Below are 18,933 nucleotides of genomic sequence, written 5' to 3' on the forward strand. Positions count from 1 at the left end.
CATCCTCTCCCACCGGGACCAGAACGACCAGAACCCTCCCGTCCGCCCTGGTCCCAGGCTCCTGCCTTCACCATCCTCCCGCCCTTCCCCACAGCGGCCACCTGAAGGCGCCTGTGAGCAGTTGCCTCAGGTCCTTCCATCCTCTGTCCACAGCCCTCCAGGGCTCCCACCTCCCTGGGGGGAAAGCCCAAGGCCTCCCTTGCTGACCTGACCCCTCCCCCAAAGCCATCCTCCTGGCACTCACTCCACTGTCCAGGCCCTTCTCTGGGCCTCACCCCAACTGTGAGCCCTTGAGGATGAGGGCCTTGCCTGTCCTGGTCGCCCCTTGCCTTCCGGCCGGCCTGACACATGGTAGAGCCCCAGTGTGTGAGCTTCTGTTACAGCTGTGGCACGTGGCCACAGCTCGATCTGAAACCACACGCGTTTCTTAGCATGCTCGGGGAGTTGCAAGCCTAGAATGGGTCTCATGGGCTAAACCCAGGCACAGGCAGGGCTGGTGTCCCTGGGCCCCCAGGGAGACCTGGCTCCTGCCTCTTCCTGACCCGCAGCCCCCCTTCCATCCTCACCGCCAGCAGTGCGGGGTCTGCCCATCTCTGGGGCTCCCTCCCTCTGCCTCCCTCTCGTGAGGACCTCATGAGGATGCCAGGGCCCCCCGGAGCCCAGGGTCACCCCCACCTCGGGGCCTTGACTTGCTCCCACCTGCAAAGCCCATCATCTGCAGGGGGCCGGGTATATCTGCCATCCAGACTCATTGGACAGACAGCCCTCAGCAGAAGCCTGCTTTCCGGGTGAGGCTGCTGAGGCTCAGAGAGGGCAATGGTTGGCCTTCTCACAGGGAGCCGGGATTGGAGGGAAGGATCCTGAGACGAAAACGTCCTGCTCCCTCCCTGTGAGCCTCTTCCATGGGGAGCAGCTCTCCCGGGGCACTTTGTGGACAGGAGCCAGGGAGCCGTGGCTCCAGCCCCGGGTGCCTGGCCCCTTCCCACGGACCCCATGGGTTGCCTGATTCCCCCGCGGCCTGAGCATCTCCTGGCTAAACCTTGCTCCTGCCTGCGGGTGTAGACAGCACTTGGTCAGTTCAGCCAGTCGTTTGCCATTGGGGACCTGACGTCTTCGGGGTCGGTGGTGGGTCGGCACCTTGCCCACCTCCCACCCCACGTCCTCACGTCCCTCCATAGGGGCTTGGGGAGCTGAGTGAGGTCACGGGCACCTGAGTGCAGTGAAGGCAGGGCGGGCCACCCCTGTCTCCAGGCTGAAGCCTCTCCCTTCTCTCCCGCAGGCTTGGCCCAGAAGAAGATGGTCCCGACGGAGGTGAGTGTCCTGTGGGTCTGGTGGCTCACTGCGTCTCCCTGGGCCCCTCCCTCAGTCCTGCCAGCCTCTTGAGTTTCAGGAAGGGGAGCGGGTGGGCTGGGAAGAGTGAGGACCCGGCCTGGACGGTGAGGGCAGAGGGACAGGAGACCGAGGGCCGGAGAGGGGGGAAGGAAGCCGGGCAAGTGTGGGTCCCTGGGGAGTTCCCAGGAGGAGACCTGGTCAGGTGCTGCCGCGGGGCGGTGCCTGAAACGCAATTAGTAGCACCTTCAGTGTAGCCCCCCACCTCCGGTCCCCACACAGCTGTCCACATCTTCCTGTCGCGTTCCAGAGAGCTTTTCCTGGGGGTGCCCCCCCCCCCGCCCGCTGCACCTCCACGCCCCGTGGGCCCTGGGCTGCCCTCCCGCTGGGGTAGCAGGTGGGGTCAGCACTGTCCCTGGTCCTGAAAGGAGCCTGTGGGAGTGTGGCTGTGAGCCCCGCATTCCAGGAGATGCCCAGGTGTGGCGTCCCTGTGCCTGCACCGGCCTCCCGGCCCCGATCATCCATGTCCCCGGGATGCCACCTGCCACGTGGGATCCTTGTGGGGAGGGCTTTCCTGGAGGGTGTCCAGCACAGAGCAGTGGGGAGTCAGCGAGGGGTGCAGAGCAGGGGCGGTGCTTTCCGATTGCTGAGGAGAGCCTGCCCCCTGGTGGCCGCTGTGCGGAACACAGGGCTGAGAGGCCGTGTGGGTCTGGGCTGGTATGAACATCTCAGCTGGAGGCCGGAAGGGCTGCGCCGGCTATGTGGACGGTGGCTAGTGTACAGGAGATGTTTGAATGTCAGTAACAGTCCAGCCCCGGGAGGGGCACCAGCTCCCTCTGCTGGCCAGCCTGGGCCTGGAGCCTGGGCCCCCTCCACCACGCTCCCCCGTGGAGTCCCTTCCACGCAAGTTTGTAACGCCTGCCATGGCTGTCCCCATAGAGGGCCCCGGCCAGTGGACCTCTCCCCTCAGTTCACAGTCATTCCAGCCCAGGGTTCTCAGCTGGGTGAGTCCTCCCCAGGGGACACTGTGATGTCTGGGAACATCTGTGGTTGTCGTGACGGGGTAGGCTGCACCGAGGGGTGGGGGCCTTAGGGAGTGACCCGGCCCAGTGTCAGCAGTGCCAGGGGAGACCCTGAAACTAGGGTCCTGCTCCCCACGCACGCAGGAGGGCTGTGGTTGCCGATCTTCCTGCTTTTCTCTCGGAGCCGGAAGTCCCGGTCTGGGTGTGGGCCCTTCTGGATGTGCAGAGTTGGGCCGTGTGGCCCCTGCGGGTGACAGGCCACCCGCTCTGCCCTGGAGCCCGCCCACACCAGTCCCTGCCCCACGTGGCTTGTCAGGACACTGACTCAGCCCGTCTGGTCAGGATTTCCAGAGCACTCTGGCCCAGCGGCGCCTCCTTGCTGATTTTCAATGCTTCCTGCTTCCTCTTCTCCAGGCCCCGTTGATGACTGGACAGCCGGGTCCTGGCCACGGGAAGAAGTTGGGTCATCGGGGCGTGGACGCCTCTGGCGAGACCACCTACAAGAAGGTTCTCCTCTGCCCTTAGCTGGTGGGGGTGGGCTCCCCACCATCCCGGGGCCCCCACACAGGCTCGGGCATGCTCTGGGCTCATGTCTGGCTGGAGGCAGAGGCTTTCGGGACAGGCCCTTCCATGCTAGGCCCCTGGTCCCAGCAAGGTCCTTACTGCCTGTTGCGGACGTCACAGGCATCGGGCGCCGTGCTCCACAGCTGCAGGAGTCACCGGCAACCCTGGCCAAGCCCCCAGCCCCTCCGGCCCTACTGACCTCTCTGAGGAAGAGGGAAGCGCAGTTCCCCTTTCTTGCCTTGGAAAGTGGGGCTGAGCTGTTGGGAAGCCCGGGTGAAGCCAGGCCAGGCCAGGTAGGGCATGGGGAGCACTTCCTAACATACCAGTTGGCTGAGAGGTCATGGATGCACTGTGTAATTCACCTTTTCCAAGTTAGAGGGCTTCAAGCGTGTTTGCAGTATGTCCAGCTATCACCACGGTCAGTTTTAGAATATTTCTATGAGCCCAGAATGACGCCCTGTCCCCATTTGCTGTCACTCCCATCCCCTCCTTCTCAAGTGGGGGCAGGCTTCAGCCTCCGTGGCTTAGGCCATCTGACGCCTGGCAGCCCCAGGTTGGCTGGTACCACCGTCTCCATGCCCAACTATGGGTGGGGAAACTGAGGCACAGAGCAGTAGTGTCACTTGCCCAGTGTGACGATGCAAATCACCAGGGGAGTGGGTAGAAGGAACCCGGGGTTACAGAAACGAAGTTTGGATGCCACTCTAAATTTATGCTCCCCCCAAAAGAAAATCCTGACAGTAGATACACCCTTGCTGAGTCGGGACAGTTTTGAGAAGTTGGAACCTTCTAGAACCTTGACGGAAAACAGGCCTTGGGGCTGCGTGAGGTGGTACTGAGTCTCAGCCAGGCACCTCCTTGCTGTGTGGTTGTGTGAGCTCTGTGACAGCCCAGGGGCCAGCACATCTGTGACAAGTACTGGGCAGGTCCCCCAGGGCCCCGTGATGCTGACGGGTGCCAGGGTCAAGCTGCAGGCTGGACATGTGCCCTGACCTCCTGCCCTGGGGGGCTTCTCCTTTGCCTGTCACCCTGGGGGCCGAGGGTCTTGATGCAGCGGGGTTTTCCCGCAGACCACCTCCTCCACCCTGAAGGGGGCCATCCAGCTGGGCATCGGCTACACTGTGGGCAATCTGAGCTCTAAGCCAGAGCGCGACGTGCTCATGCAGGACTTCTACGTCGTGGAGAGCATCTTCTTCCCCAGGTAGGCCCAGGCCCTGTGCCACGGAGCTGCTGTTGGGGTGCCCGACAGCTTTGCTGTTCCTGAGCTCCCTTCTCTGCTGGAAATAGCATGAGCCTCTCCTGCCCTCTTCTTGGCTTGGAGGTCCGACCCTGTATCAGTCATGCTGTCGGTGCTCTGCTGAGCTAGAGAGATGCAATATAACAGTGATTTTAAGAAAACAGGAAAAGAAAACGTGAAGTTTCTTTTTCTCTCTCGTGAAGAACACTGCTAGGCAATCAGGGCTATGAGGTAGCTCCCTGGTGTTGGGGTCCCGTGTTCCTTCTAGTGGCTTCACCATCCTCCTGTGCAGCTTTTCCAGGCAGTGCTGTCAGGTGGCTGCCTGGGATCCTGCCATCACATCTGCGTTCCAGCCACAGGAGGGAAGGGAGGACCTCTGAGGGCAGGACCTAGAAAGGACACGTGGTATTTCTGTTCTGCCCATAGCTCATTGGCTGAGCATAGCACGTGACCGCACCTAGCCTTGAGAGAGGCTGGCAGTGAACTTACTCTGGGCGGGAGTGGACATTGGGACACCCCCCGAGGCCGGCCATGCCCTTTGGCCCCTGGGGAGCCCCACGCCGTTTTCTGGGTTGCCCACCTAGGGGGGGCGTGGGAGCTCAGCCGCTGGGCGCTGCCCTGGGCCCAGGAAGGTTGTGCCGCTGGGGGTCACAGGGAGTGGCAGAGGTGCCCACAGAGTCACCGCCCCTTATAGGCCTCTCTCCCTCCTTACTCCACAGTGAAGGCAGCAACCTCACCCCTGCCCACCACTTCCAGGACTTCAGGTTCAAGACCTACGCCCCCGTCGCCTTCCGCTACTTCCGGGAGCTCTTCGGGATCCGACCGGATGATTACTTGGTAAGAGCAGTAGTCAGTCACCTGCCGCCACGTGACAAGTTCAGGGAGACGGGTATCTGCTACCTCGCGGTTTCTGTGGGTCAGGAATTCGGGTGCAACTCAGCCGGGTTCTTTGCTCAGCATTGCAGTGGAGGGGGCGCTGGGGCCAGAGCCTCAGGGGGACCTGCCTGGGGGCCGGTCAGCCTCCAAGCCCATGTCACGGGCGGGACGCTACTCCCCGCCTGGCGGCCAGGCCCTCCATTCCTGCCCTGCAGGCCTCTTCCTCCAAGCGTGAGCAACAGGACTGTCCTGTCACCTTTGCCGCTTCACAGGTCCTGCCTCCATTTGAGGGGAGGTGGGTCGTGGGGACCAGCTCAGCACATCCCCTCCAGTTCTGGTGCGGTTTTAGTCTCTCAAATTAGAAAAATCAAAACCTAGGCCCTACCCTTTGATCTCACAACGCATGAGCGGGCTCCTGGAAGTTACAGCGCATGTGCAGACGGGGGATCGGTCTGCACTTTTGGAAGGTCTGGTCGCTGTTTGGCGACTTTGTATACGGGAAGTCTTAGCCGGGCACGAGAGCACATCCGTAGCCGTCGGGTCTAGCCCACCCGATCCCGCCACTGTCCACCGTCCCTGGGGCCTGTGGTCCTGCTGATCCTCACCCGCAGCGACTCGATTCCCTGTGTGCTGGGCGGTCCTCGGCTGCGCGCTCCTGCTGGGTTCTTGGTCCCCGGAAGCTCGTGCCCTGAGCCACGGACATGTCCTTCCCCAGAGAAACAGCTCTTGCTCGGCCAGGGGTTCGCCAGCTGTCCCGGTGCCCCCTGCCAAGGTCAAGGCCTGGTCCTCGGACCACAGCATCTGTGGCAGGCTCCACGGCTTCCCCCACTGACCTTCCCTGTGGTCTTGCAACCTTATCAGAGTGAAGACAGCCTGGTGGTTCTAGAATGGAAACAACCCCCGGGGCGACCTAGATTTTAGGTCTCATGGGTAGAGCGGAGGCCCGTGGCATTAGCCGTAGCAGTGGTAATCTGGCCTCCGTGCCCATTTGCGGGGAGCGGACACCAGCTGGCGTGTGCTGGCCCCAGAGCGGACACACAGAGATGGCCGAGGTCCTGTCTCGGCCTTGAGTGGGTGCTCATTAGATGTCCTCTGGCCTCTTGAAGACACGCCCTGCTGCCATGATGGGGTGACAAGGCCCTGTGGAACCGAGAGGCCCTCCTGAGGCAGGGCTGGGGATCTCAGACACGGCTAGGTTGTCCCCACTTGTCAGCTCTGCCGCCTCGGGGTGCCTCTGTCTTCCCGAGGGGTCCCTGGGCGCCATGGGTACCACCTTGGCTCCAGAGACTTCTCTGGCCGCTGCCGCGGGTCCTCAGGTTCAGGGGTGCATCCACTGTCACTGTTTGGGAGAGCTGGGCTGTCCTGTGTTGGCTTCTGCCCCAGACAGCACAGCAGCGAGGGAGCCGGGGGAGGGGGCACATGCAGGGCGGGGGCTGCAGTCAGTTGGCCTCGGGCCACAGGTGCCCCCCTGGGCTCGGAGGGAGAAAGGGGGCACATCTGTGGTCGTCTGCCCGTGACCCCACCCCGTCCGTTGGTCACCTGGCTGGGTGGTCCACACATGTCACCACTTCACCCTCGGCAACCAGGGCCCCGTGAGGCCTGACCCCATACCTTGACTAGGTCACTCCCTGGGGGCAGCTGCTGTTAGCCGTGTGGTTCTGGAACCTTCTCTGCTCACAGACTTCTTTTGTACAAAGCCACACACTCCCCTTTCACCGCTCGTTTCTCTCAGGACTTTCCCCTCTCCTGCCAGCTGGGGTCGGCTGTAGTGCCTTTGGGGTAGCCGTGGGCTCCGGGGCCTGTGGACACCAGCCCCCACAGGGTCCCTGCACGCCCTTCGCTGCTTCCTTCTAGGAGCGGGTGGGGGGTGAGGAGGAAGAGCAGGGGCAGCCTGGGCATGGGCCTCTGTGTTTCTGTAGGTATTGGTGCCTCGTGGCTGTGGGTGGGCAGCACTCGTGGCAGCCACGGGAGAGGGCGCGTCCCTGCTTCTCACCTGTGTCCGCTCCCCTCCCCCCACCATCTGCTGGCCCCCGTGTTGCACTTCAGCAACCCACAGGGTCATTCCGCAGATGTTTGCTGGGCAGCTGCCGTGTGGTGGGCTGGCGCCCTTGGCCCAGCGGGGAACGTGCCATGGCCTCATCCATGCTGTATACCAGTGGTACTCAGTCAGGACTCTGGGGGGGGCGCCAGGGACAGAAACCAACGCAAACAAACAGCTTTCATCCCGAAAAGCACTTCATTGGCTCACTAGCTGAAAAGGCCCAGGAGAGCAGCCTGCAGGGCCCAGCTCTCCCCTCCTTCGCCTGGCCTTTAGGCACTGACTGTAGGCTGGGCACTGTCCGAGGTGCTGGGGACCCTCCATGAACAAAACCCTCCAGATAAATCCCTGCGTCCACAGAATGTCCTGCACATTACTGGGGAGGGCATGTGGGGCTGATGGCAGCAAGCACGGAGGGGAAGCAGATGTCAGTGGGAAGAGAGGCGGGGGTGCCAGGTGCAGGGTGGGGGCTGCTCCCCAGAGACACAGGCTCCCCCTCTCTCTGCTGTTCTGGTGCACAGCCCCTGGACCAGAGGTCACCTTGTGGTCCAGCGTGGTGACTAGGGTTCCAGCCCTCACATCGACATTCCAGGTGGAAATAGATGGGATGGAGGGGAGGGCACAGAGTCAGGGGGCACCAGCTTTTGTCACCCGTTCAGGGAGCCTTCCCTGAAGTCCCTCAGCAGCTTCTCCAGACAGCTCGTGAGCCGGGTTGACCGTTGTGGCCTCACCTAGCTGTGGGGGAGGTTGGCAAGTGAGCGGTGGCCGGATGTGTCAGCACCCCAACACAGTTGGGAGTCTGTTACTAACTGGAGAGGGACCGGACCCCAGGAGATGAGCACCCAGGCTGGCGGCTAGCCCAGGGTTCAGATCTGTGCTGTGTGGCCTCGGGCACGTCAGTCTCCCTCTCTGAGCTTCTTCACCTGTAAAAGGACGCTGACAGTGACCTGTTCCAGAGTTGTCCACTAGCCGCTGGGCCCGTGGGGTGTCAGCGACCCACCTGCCCACTCACTGCCCCCCCAGTACTCGCTGTGCAACGAGCCGCTGATCGAGCTGTCCAACCCCGGCGCCAGCGGCTCGCTGTTCTACGTCACCAGCGACGATGAGTTCATCATCAAGACGGTGATGCACAAGGAGGCCGAGTTCCTGCAGAAGCTGCTGCCCGGCTACTACATGGTGAGGGGCCCTTCCCTGCGGCACCCGCAGTCCTCCCTGCCCCCAGCTCCTTTCCCTTCCCGGGCTCGGGCACACGGAGCCCAGGAGTCCCCAGGGCACCACCCCGCTTCTTGGGCAGGCCCCGGACAGCCTTGCTGGGTCACTGAGCCTCACTCTTGGGGTCCCTTCACAAGGTCCCCCCGCCACACGGCAGGCAGAAATGGCCATCCGGGCCCTCGTGGCCTTCCCCGGGCCGGGTGGGGCGTGGGGGGCTGAGCACCCGTTCCACCCTCACTCCGCATCCCCTGCCCCCACCGACACCCCTGAGTCACGGATCCCAGAAATCGTGTCTCATGGGGCTGGTGACTCAGGCATGGGGGAGGGGGGAGGGCCACCAGCTGGCGTGTCACAAAGGACCAACTGCTGGGTGCTTCCCATTCCCCGTGTGACTCACAACCTGAAAGGGCACGATAGACCTCTGGGCGGAGGTGGACGTGGGAGCCTCAGACTTCCATCCCCCAGGTGGCCAGGGTCCTGCGGCTGGCATGGACGGGGGTGGGCTCCACCCGAGTGCCCACCTGCCCTGCGGAGCCCAGCCTGGCACCTGGCGGAGGTGGGGCTGGGCCTTTCTGGGCAGCTCTGCATGGACCGTGACCCATCTGCTCTTGGGGCATCTCATCTGTAGCGCATGATGCTTGGGGGGGCCCTGGCTCCCCTAGGTCGGGGGTCAGCAGGCTCTCTGTAAAGAGCCACAGAGCCTCTCCCTGCCCAGCTCAGCCCTGCTGTTGCAGCAGGAAAGCCCCCGTGGGCCTCAAGGGAGTGGGCAGGCCTGGCCCAGCGCCAGTGAGCTTTCACTTAATGCTGAAACGTGAACCTCACGGAATCCTCACCTGTCACAAGATGTAGTTTTCTGTTTTTTCCCCCGCAACGTTTTCATAACTTAGAGCCATTCTTAGCTTGTGGCTGGGCGTGTGAGGACAAGAGGGTGGCTGGACTTGGCCTTCCGGCCAGAGTTTGCCAATCCTTGCCCTGGATGGTGCCAGGAGGCCGGGCTCCCATGTCACCCCCGGGGCGGGCAAGTGAGACACCGGGTCCGGCCCCGACACCTCCGTCGTGGGCTCTCCTGGAGCATCCCGTGTTGAGGCTGGGGAGACAGATCCTGGCTTACGTCAGAATGCTGGGAGGGCAGAGTGAGGGGCCGGCCCGGGAGGGAGGTGGTCAGGGAGGGCTTCCCGAGGGCGGCTCCCGGGCAGAGCGAGGTGGCAGCCGTGGCGGCCGCGCTCCTCCGACCCTGTCCCCTTCCCCGCCCCCTAGAACCTCAACCAGAACCCGAGGACGCTGCTGCCCAAGTTCTACGGGCTGTACTGCGTGCAGTCGGGCGGCAAGAACATCCGTGTGGTGGTCATGAACAACGTCCTGCCGCGTGTCGTCAAGATGCACCTCAAGTTCGACCTCAAGGGCTCCACGTACAAGCGGCGGGCCAGCAAGAAGGAGAAGGAGAAGAGCATCCCCACCTACAAGGACCTGGACTTCATCCAGGACATGCCCGAGGGGCTCCTACTCGACGCAGACACCTTCTCCGCGCTCGTCAAGACGCTGCAGCGGGACTGCCTGGTGAGGCCGTGGTGCCCATGTGACCCCCATGCACGGGAGAGTCCGTGGCCGAGCACGGCGGGCTCAGGGGCCCTCGTCTCTCAGAGCCTCCGTTGTCCCCCCTGTAACACGCGGACGCTGGAGGAACCGAGCGCTGCATGAGTCCCAGGTCCACGGCCCACCTTGTAGGCGTGTCCTCACCGTCTCCTCCACCCGTGCAGCCCGGGGTGTCGTGCCTGCCCCTCTAGAGATGAGGGGCGTCCCTGCTGGAGGCCCCCAGCCCAGCAGGTGTGGGGCTGGGCCTTCCAGAGCCCTCTGCTCCATGCTCTGGCCGCTCAGCCCACCACCCCTGGCTCCTTGGCCTCTTCGAAAACTGCCTGACCTCCCTAGACGGGCCCCCAGACCTCTCAGGACCTGCTTGCCTGAGCCCAGGAGTCAGAGACCTTGGGGCCAGGAGGGGTCCCGGGCCCCTCCGCTGTTGCCAGGCAGGAGGGAGCTCTGTCGGGAGGAAGGAAACGCCCTGTCCGGGCTCCGAGAGGCGGCCTGGCCTCCGGTTAGATGCTGCCCCCCAGGTGCTGTTTGCCCAGTGCCCGGCCTGGGCCCCCGGCCCCTTGGTCTCCTCCCCACGTTGTGAAATGGGGGTTAGGACAGGCCCCCGTGTGTCTGTGGGGACTGAGTGTGCACAGACCAGACGCAGCTCGGGGGCCGCACAGGGCCGGGGTGGGGCAGGAGGACGGAGAGCGTGACCTCTTGACCCCACCCCGGCAGGTGCTGGAGAGCTTCAAGATCATGGACTACAGCCTGCTGCTGGGCGTGCACAACATCGACCAGCAGGAGCGTGAGCGGCAGGCCGAGGGTGCCCAGAGCACCGCGGACGAGAAGCGGCCACTCGGCCAGAAGGCGCTCTACTCCACGGCCATGGAGTCCATCCAGGGCGGGGCGGCGCGCGGGGAGGCCATCGAGTCGGATGACACGTAGGTGGCGCAGGGCCGGCGGGGCTTCTGGCTTGTCCGCCCGCACCCCGTGCCAGGTGTGAGGCGGGTGGGGGTGGGGGGTTGGCCGGGAGGGCAAGAGAAGGTCAGCAGCCGGTTCCTGGTTTGCATAGGAGAAGTGGTGCCTGCCCGCCTGCACGAGGGTCACGCGGGTGGACACACAGACACCCAGCTGTGTGATGACCGGGGCATTCCAGATTAATCTGCCAGCAGGTTGAGGCCGTTGCCGTCCGTGTGGGGAACACAGGCGCCCCCTCCACATCCCGGAGCCCTGAACGGGTTCGGGGACCACCATCCACCGCAAAGCCGGGAAGGTGTTGACGAAGGTGGTGGCGCTGGGGACGAGGGTGCCAGGCCCACAGCCCCCGGGAGAACAGGCCGCTGTGATGGAGGATGAGGCCTGAGGCTCAGAGACTCAGTGGGCTGACCGGTCCTGCCATGGGGGCTCGAGGTTGGGTGGGGAGACAGACTCATGGGGTGCCCCCTCCCCGCTCCCAGCACTGCGGACACTGGTCCAGGTCGTCCTCTGTGGGGGTGTCCTGGGCCCTGAGGGGCTGAGTGGCATCCCTGGCCCCCACCTACTTGATGCTGGGAACACCCCCAGTCGTGAGGACCACAGACAGCCCCGGATATCATTTAGCGTTCGTGGAAGTAGTTCGGGGGGGGGGAACTGCCGCTGTGGGTGGCTGTCGAGATTGACTTCTTGTCACCACACACTGACCTGCTGGGGACCAGTCTGGGGGGCCAGGAGGAGGAGGAGGCGTGACTCCCATCATCTGGGGAAACGGAGGTTCGGAGGTAGAAGCAGCTGTCCAGGGTGCACAGCCAGCTGGTGGGGCCGAGAGGCTTGCCCCTGGCCTGGTGTTCACACGAGGCCAGCGGCTGCGGGGGCCAGGGCAGGAGCAGAGCCCCAGGCCCCCACAGGGCGGGCAGGGAGCTGCGAAGGCCTGGCGCAGCTGGCCCGACCTCCCACCGTCTTGGTGTTTGTAGGGTCTGCGCGGGGCCTGGCAGGGGATGGCGGGGTGCGCAGGTGAGCTCAGCAGTGCGTGGAGTGCCGTGAGCAGAGCCTGCGGGGCCTGGGCCTGGCGGGTCTGGGGTCGTTGGTGACCTGAGGACAGTCGCTGCCTTGTGTGACCTCACTAACCATGCTGGGCCGGGCATGTGTGGGCCTGGTGGGCCTGGGGCCGAGTGAAGCCACTAACTCCCCGGGCGGCACCCACAAGCCCTGGTGGCCCCGCCCAGGCTGAGCGTGTGCATGGGCGTGCATGGGTGTGTGTGCGCGTGCACTCAGGCCTGTGGGTGCCGGGCCCTTCGGCAGCCTCCAGCCTCCAGCTTTGAGTGGAGTGTGGAGTGTCGGAGAGGAGTGGAGAGTGGCTCAGTCCCAGCTGCACTGCCTCCTGCAGGGAGCATGTGGGCCCTGGCTCCTCCGGGGCTCCCCAGCGGAGGGCTCCTGGCAGGGCCAGTCCCTGGTGCCCCCGCCCCCTGGCCGGTGTGGCACAGCTCCGTGGGGTGCTGAAGGCGCTCTCCCCCTCTCTCCCCAGGATGGGCGGGATTCCCGCTGTGAACGGCCGAGGGGAGCGTCTCTTGCTACATATTGGCATCATTGACATTCTGCAATCCTACAGGTGGGAGCCCGCCCCACCTCCCCCCTGCCCTGCCTCTCCCCTCATCTCCCCGTGCCTGCCTCCCCCCTCCCCCACCTCCCCTCTGTCCTGCCTCCCCCCATCTTCCCCTGCATGCCCCCCCACCGCCTCCCTCCCCCGTCTCCCCGCTGTCCACTTCCCCTCCCCTGCCTCCCCCCATCTCCCCCTGCCTGCCTCCCCCTTCCCCAGATGCACTGGCTTCCTCACAGAAGCAGTGTGCCCTCTACTTTCAAGACTTCCTTAGTCATACCCCGCCCTGTCCCCCCCCCCCCCCACGGAAGGCTCCCAACTGGCTGCCCTGGCCCTAAAGGGAGGCGTTTGGTCCCCAACCAGGTGACGCCACCTTCAGGACTTGTGCTAGGAATGTGATGAGAGCTTCCTTCAGATAGAGGTTGAGGCTGGCATGGGGCCTGGGCGATGGCTGGGGTGTCGCCAGCTCATCTTCCATCCAGCTGCTGTGGGTGTGGGTGTCTGTTAAGCACCTACTGTGTGCCGAGCGCTGGGCTAAACGGAGCCACGGGGTGCGGCATCCCCGGACCGCTCCTACGATGGGCAAGAATATATGCTCGTGGCTGGAGCCTCATGTTGTGTGGTCTCGAGCGTGGCAGAGCCCAAGGAGCACACACGCAAGCCTTACCTGCTGCTTGGAGCTGGGGTGTCGGCAACCCCGTTACCCGTGCTCGTCCTCGATGAGGTTTCGGCAGTGAGCGTGTTTTAACCATCAGTGTTTCATCCCGAGAGTAGGAGGTGTTCCTTATGCACAATCCAGACATGACAGGGTGTCGTGGGCGTGGCGGTCCCCACTTCCTGTCCACCCCCTTAGGAAGCCCACTGGGCACTGGGTGATTTCTTCCTCGCGTGTCTTTCTTTCCTAAATACAGAACGTGGTTCCTGCCCATCAAGTGCTAATGTCCGCAGCCTGTTTTCCTCCCTGAGGGCAGATCTCTGCTACAGGGGTGTCCCCTCTTGATTTAGAGCGGGGTTAAGAAGCTTTTGAAGTAGCAAACCTGGGTGTCTGCAGAGGCTCTGAGTGGAGGCAAGGAGGGTGGGCCAGCAAGTGTAAGGCAGCCACAAGCTCATCTGGGGCTGGGGGTGTCATAAGGGGGTGTGTGCTGAGGAGAGGATCCTCCCCCGCTGCAGACTAGGAGGTGTCCAGGAAGTCTGCCTGGAGGAGGCGCCATTGTCCCAGCCCAGGTGTGCAGGGGCCTAGTTAAAGCCACAGTGCCGGGCCGTAATTCCAGCTTAGAGGACCAGGGCTCAGCCGAGGCCATGAGGACAGGGGAAGGATGAACTCTGGGAGGCGCTTGCCATCAGTCCCCCACAGGGGGTCAAGCACCGTGGCCTCTTCACTTCCTCTCCAAGAGTAGCAGTGGTAGGAGCTGCCAGCAGGCCCAGAGGGGGACAAAGGGACAGGAAGAGGAAGGTGGCCTCTGGCTGCAGCAGGCAGCCTCAGTTCCTCTAGACTGGGGCTCCCCTACCCCCTCGGTGCCAGGAGCACCTGCAGTCATGGTGGCCCGGTGTCCTCCGGAGAAGCCCTGGGCCCGAAAGCTTGGCAGGGGTTCAGGTGTTTCTTCTCCCTGTAGGTTCATCAAGAAACTGGAACATACCTGGAAGGCTCTCGTCCACGACGGGGTGAGCGTCGAGCATCGTCCATCCATTCGTTAGTCCACAAACGTGACGATCTCTGGGGCCGTGACAGCAGACGTGTTTCCTCCTTTCTGGAGCCACCGTCCGCTGGGAACGGGCGGCCCTGGGAGCCAGCAGTCACAGGCCACGGGCTCACGGTCCAGATGGGAAAGCACAGGCAGCTGGCTGCAGGCTCTCCAGTGAGGGGGTCTGATCGCCCCTGGTGAGGGGCACAGAAAGGCTTCTTGGAGGAGAGGACCCTCGAGCTGAGTTGGAAGGGTTCCCAAAGACAGCCTGACCGGGAATGTCAGGGGCCAGCTAGGCAAGGAACGTTCTGGAAATGGGCTGCGATATGGAGGGGGTCATATGGGCGCGACTGTGCAGCGCTGACCCGTTGCCACGAGGCGGGTGGCCTGCTTCAGAATGTCTCCACTGCTTGAGGACAGCCTGGAATGCGCTTTTTCCTGTCAGTGCTGCCACTGTGTGAACACTGGCGGTGGATTATTTCCAAATATAAAAGACCGTGAGGACCAGCTGTTAGGGAGCAAACAGAGCCCACGTGGGGGCCCCAGGCAGCCCTGGTCCAGCCGTGCCTCGGATGCACGCCTCTCCTCCCATGGCCCCCCTTCAGACCAATTCTTACTAAAGTGCTAAGGGCTGTCTGTGTTCACGTAGTCTGTGTTCACGACACCCCTCAAAGAGTGCTTAGAGGGTCCAGATGGAAGCTTCCCAGAAAGTGCACCGAGAAGGTCCAGGGGGCAGCCAGTCAGCAGGAAGCCGTTTCGTGGTGTTAGGAATCCGTGGCAGACAGGACAGTTGCCAAGTCCTGGGGAGGCTACTTGCGATCTCTGAAAGTAAGCTTTGGCTCAGCTCCTGGGGGCCCAGATGTTGATCAAAGTAACCATACCAGGTGGGAGCAGTCTGGGGCAGGTCGGCTGGCCCATGCAGCAGAGGCCCAGGTTCTTCTGGGTGTGGCCCTCAGCCCCCAGCCCAGGTGGCTGGTCCCCCACGGCACTCCAGGAAAGGAGAGGGCAGAAACTGTCCCCGCCTTGGCACCCACGCCCTTGGCCAGAATGCGGTCCTGCGGTCATGCCTCGTTGCAGTGAGGACGGGAAACGTAGTTTGCATTCTGGAAGCTGTGTGTCCCTACGGTTCTGTTACATTATAGCGGGCGGAGGACCCGGGCCATGTCTGGGGACGTCTGTGGTCGTCACCCCTGGGGGAGCTCCTGGCATCGAGGGGTTGGGGGCAGGGATGCGGCTCAGCCTCCCAGTGCCCGGGATGGTGTTCACCGTGCCGAGGGGACACTGTGCCATAGAAGGCAAGGTCTCTGGGCAATAGCAAGGAGTCCCCGCCTTTAGGGGCCCAACATTGCCGGAGCACAGACTGTGTGCTGGGCCCCCTCCCGTACGGACAGCAGGTGTCACCGTGTCCAGCTGCCCTATCGCGCCGGTGAGGAAGCAGCTCTGAGAGAGGCCGTGCGTTGCCCAGGGTCACCGTCCGGTGAGCAGTGCCACAGTCAGGTCTGCCTGGCACTGAGCAACACCAGCTGCCACTTGTCCCCAGAGCAGGGGTGGCTGGGTGCCACCAGACATTGCTTAGAATACAGGTGTTCGGCCGTCCTCCGGCGAGCCCTGCTTTAGAGAACTATTTTGATATTTATTCGTTTACTTCTTTCACTTGCTGTTTTATTCACATGGCTCAAAAGATTAAAAACACAGGTGGGTTTATAATGAAGAAATGTCCCTCCCAGGCCCCTCCCTGCCACCATTACCTGCTAGCCCCGTGCCGCGGACCCATCTCTGTGTCCCGCCCTCCGTGTCTCCGGACACGGGGAGCACTGGCGGCGCAGCGGCACTCAGCCCTTCTTGCCCGCGGGCCCTGCTTCTCTTGCCAGGACACCGTCTCTGTCCACCGGCCCAGCTTCTATGCGGAGCGCTTCTTCAAGTTCATGAGCAACACGGTCTTCCGGAAGAATTCCTGTGAGCTTCCCAGGCCCTTTGGGCAGGAGGGCCCCAGGGTGCGGAGCGGGGAGGCGGGGTGGCCATCTTTGGGCCTCAGTCAGGGACTTGGTCCAGAGAACAGGGTAGTCAGGACGCCACCGTCCTGGGGCCCGGCACGGGGCCTCGGGCCTGCTGTCTGAGCTTGAGTTCTGGCCCCATTGCGTCCTGCCCGTGTGACCTCAAGCGGGGGAAGCCCTGCTCCATGCCCGAGTTACCCCGTCTGTACAGAGCTGTGAGGGCAAGATGTGTTTCCACACACAACAGGTGTGTTCGGCCCTGCACCGGTCCTCGGGGGCCACCCGCAGCCTCGTGTCCTCACCAAGGAAACACAGCCTTGGCGGGCCCGGAGGCAGCCGCTCATCAGCCAGACCGGGCATTGTCAGGGAGGGCACAGGACAAGCAGAGGCGGGTGCTCTGTGCCCCGTGGGTGGCCTCGGGAGGTCCCGTCTGTGCTGGGCCTCGAGTCCCAGATCCTGGTGCACAGCCCGGGCCCGGGATCCCACATGCTGCCTGGAAGGGTCTTTCTGTCCACATGTCTGCCATCTGCTCCCTACTCCCTGTGCGCCCAGAAGGCAGCATGCTTGTCAGCCTTGGTCACTCTGTGTCCCCAGCGTCCAGCCCGGGGCCCAGCACGCACTAGGTGTTCAGTCCGTGTCATCCGTGGGGACGGCCTCAGTGTGCACCTTCCTCTCCAGGCTTTACACTGCAGGAGGTGGGTCCACAGGGGCAGCAAGGGCAGCCCGATGCCCGTTGTGGGACCTGCTCTCCCAGCCTGGGCCAGGCCTCTGTGGGCGGTGACCCAGCCCCGGTCACCTGGAGCCGGCTCACAGAGCCAACACGACTCCACATTCCCTGACATCGAGCCAGTAGCTTGAAATCGATGGCAGTGGGATTATTGGCATCGTGGAAATGGGCAAACGCCACAATTCTGGCCTTTGTCTCCTGAGAGCGGGTTGTCCGTCTTCATCAGTGTACCGCTTCTTAGAGCCCTTCCCTCAGCGTCATTCTCACTGTGGTCCCGAGGGGATGCCAGCCTCCAGGGACACCAGGCGAAATGAGTGCCTACCGTGTGCTGGGCGTTGTGCTGGCCGTCCTGGGAGCGGAGCTTACAGGAAGAGGAGGGAGAACACGGTGACAGTCACCAACGGGCTAGGCTGGGTGCAGACGGCGTCACGGGGTCACCCCCCTCGTCTGACCCTGTTGCTGCAGACGAGGATGCTGGGGCTCAGAGGGGCTGAGCCACATTGCCTGGATTGGAGCCAGGCCCTTGGTGCTGAGCCCTGCATGGCCCAAGGCCTCCGTTGTCTGAAAGTAGAGGCCTCAGCCAGGGTGGGTTGCAACAAAGGGGGCTCCTGGGACCTCCTGAGGCAGAGCTGGGTAGAAAGCAGTACAGGGTTTTCTCCACAAAGAATATTGCTTCTTGCCCAGGCTTGAGGGCTGGGCTGGGAGGCTGGGCAGCAGGGGCCATGTGTGCGGGTGGCAGGCCTCAAGGGGGGCCAACCAGGCTTTCGTGCAGACTAGGGATGGGGGCTGGTGGGGCCCTGCCTCAGTGCTGCCACCGGGCTCCCACGCTGCCCCAAGTGCCAGTCCACCTCTCTCCACAGCCCTGAAATCCTCACCGTCCAAGAAGGGCCGTGGTGCCTTGCTGGCCGTCAAGCCCCTGGGGCCCACAGCTGCCTTCTCGGCCAGCCAGATCCCCAGTGAGCGGGAGGACACACAGTACGACCTCCGGGGGGCCCGCAGCTACCCCACGCTGGAGGACGAAGGTGACTGGGCAGGCTGGGGAGCAGGTGCTTTGGTGACGGGAGAGAGAAGGGGGCTGCTGGGGAAAGAAAGGCGATGTCCCTGGGGGGCTGAGAGGGGAGGGAATACAGGGAGCAACCCAGTGTGAGGAAGGGTTTCCTGAAGCTGTCAATCTGGATGGGAGGGGCCTGGGTCATAGTCACCCCCTCATCCCAGCCCAAGGTCTGCAGCCCTCCAGGAAGTGGGGAGGGGGAGCAGCTGGGACTGCCAGAGGGAGAGCTGAACAGAGGAGGGGCCACCTGAAGAGGTGACTCACCCCATCACCAGGTGTCCAGAGACCTAGAGGGATGAAGCACTCAATGGGGTTGGGCATGATACTTTGGAAAGTCCTTCCCAGTTCCCAGAGTTAAAAAGTCAAAGATTCCAGGCAGAGACAGGCTGGGGGGAATAGTATCAAGGAAGGGAGAAACTGCCCATGCAAAGGCCCTGGGGTAGCACAGGGCCTGGTAGGCTAGAGGGACAGTGGGAGGCCTGTGTGGTTGGAGCCAAGTGGGGGGGGGGGCAGGCGGGTGGGCAGGGCCTGTGGGCCTGAGGAGGGTTTAGGTTATAGGTTGAGAGTAGTGGGCTGTTGGGAGCTTTTGTGCCAGTTCGAGTGTATTTACCCTCTTAAAGCCCAGGAGCAGAGTGGAGTGTTGGGTGGCAGGTGGGGCGGGGCACGGGTTGCTGAGGGTGAGCCAAGCTGCAGGGGGAGCCCGAGGCCTGGAAGGGCTGCAAAGGAACGGCAGCGCCCTTAGCCTCCTCCCCGCAGGCCGGCCCGACCTCCTGCCCTGCACGCCGCCGTCCTTTGAGGAGGCCACCACCGCCTCCATCGCCACAACCCTGTCCTCCACGTCGCTCTCCATCCCGGAGCGATCTCCCTCGGAGACATCGGAGCAGCCGCGGTACCGGTGAGGGGCCTGGGGTGTGTCTGTCCGCGTGGCGGGGGCGGGGCGGGCGCCTCCCCCACCTGATCCACCCGCTTGCGTCTCTCTGCAGGCGGCGCACGCAATCTTCGGGACAGGATGGCCGGTGAGCTTCCCCCCTACCGCCCCGCAAGGCCCCTCCCCCTCCCC

At 63.5% G+C, this 18,933-nt stretch overlaps 1 protein-coding gene across 5 annotated transcripts in view; it reads left to right on the top strand.

The window, feature by feature from the left end:
* Nucleotides 1–18,933, top strand: part of PIP5K1C (phosphatidylinositol-4-phosphate 5-kinase type 1 gamma) — a 52,671-nt gene that overhangs the window by 23,094 nt on the left and 10,644 nt on the right. For all 5 annotated transcript variants that reach the window (XM_045804383.2, XM_087867392.1, XM_087867394.1 and 2 more), the window contains exons 2-14: nt 1,280–1,311; nt 2,766–2,858; nt 3,986–4,116; nt 4,872–4,989; nt 8,090–8,242; nt 9,536–9,835; nt 10,583–10,788; nt 12,348–12,431; nt 14,033–14,081; nt 15,973–16,057; nt 17,683–17,844; nt 18,630–18,768; nt 18,857–18,889. In XM_045804383.2, coding sequence (XP_045660339.2) covers nt 1,280–1,311; nt 2,766–2,858; nt 3,986–4,116; nt 4,872–4,989; nt 8,090–8,242; nt 9,536–9,835; nt 10,583–10,788; nt 12,348–12,431; nt 14,033–14,081; nt 15,973–16,057; nt 17,683–17,844; nt 18,630–18,768; nt 18,857–18,889 — 1,585 coding nt within the window. The remainder of the gene's footprint in view (nt 1–1,279; nt 1,312–2,765; nt 2,859–3,985; nt 4,117–4,871; nt 4,990–8,089; nt 8,243–9,535; nt 9,836–10,582; nt 10,789–12,347; nt 12,432–14,032; nt 14,082–15,972; nt 16,058–17,682; nt 17,845–18,629; nt 18,769–18,856; nt 18,890–18,933) is intronic.

This window comes from Ursus americanus, chromosome 14 (assembly GCF_024610735.1).
Source record: "Ursus americanus isolate L20-20 chromosome 14, mUrsAme1.1.p, whole genome shotgun sequence".
NCBI lineage: Eukaryota > Metazoa > Chordata > Mammalia > Carnivora > Ursidae > Ursus > Ursus americanus.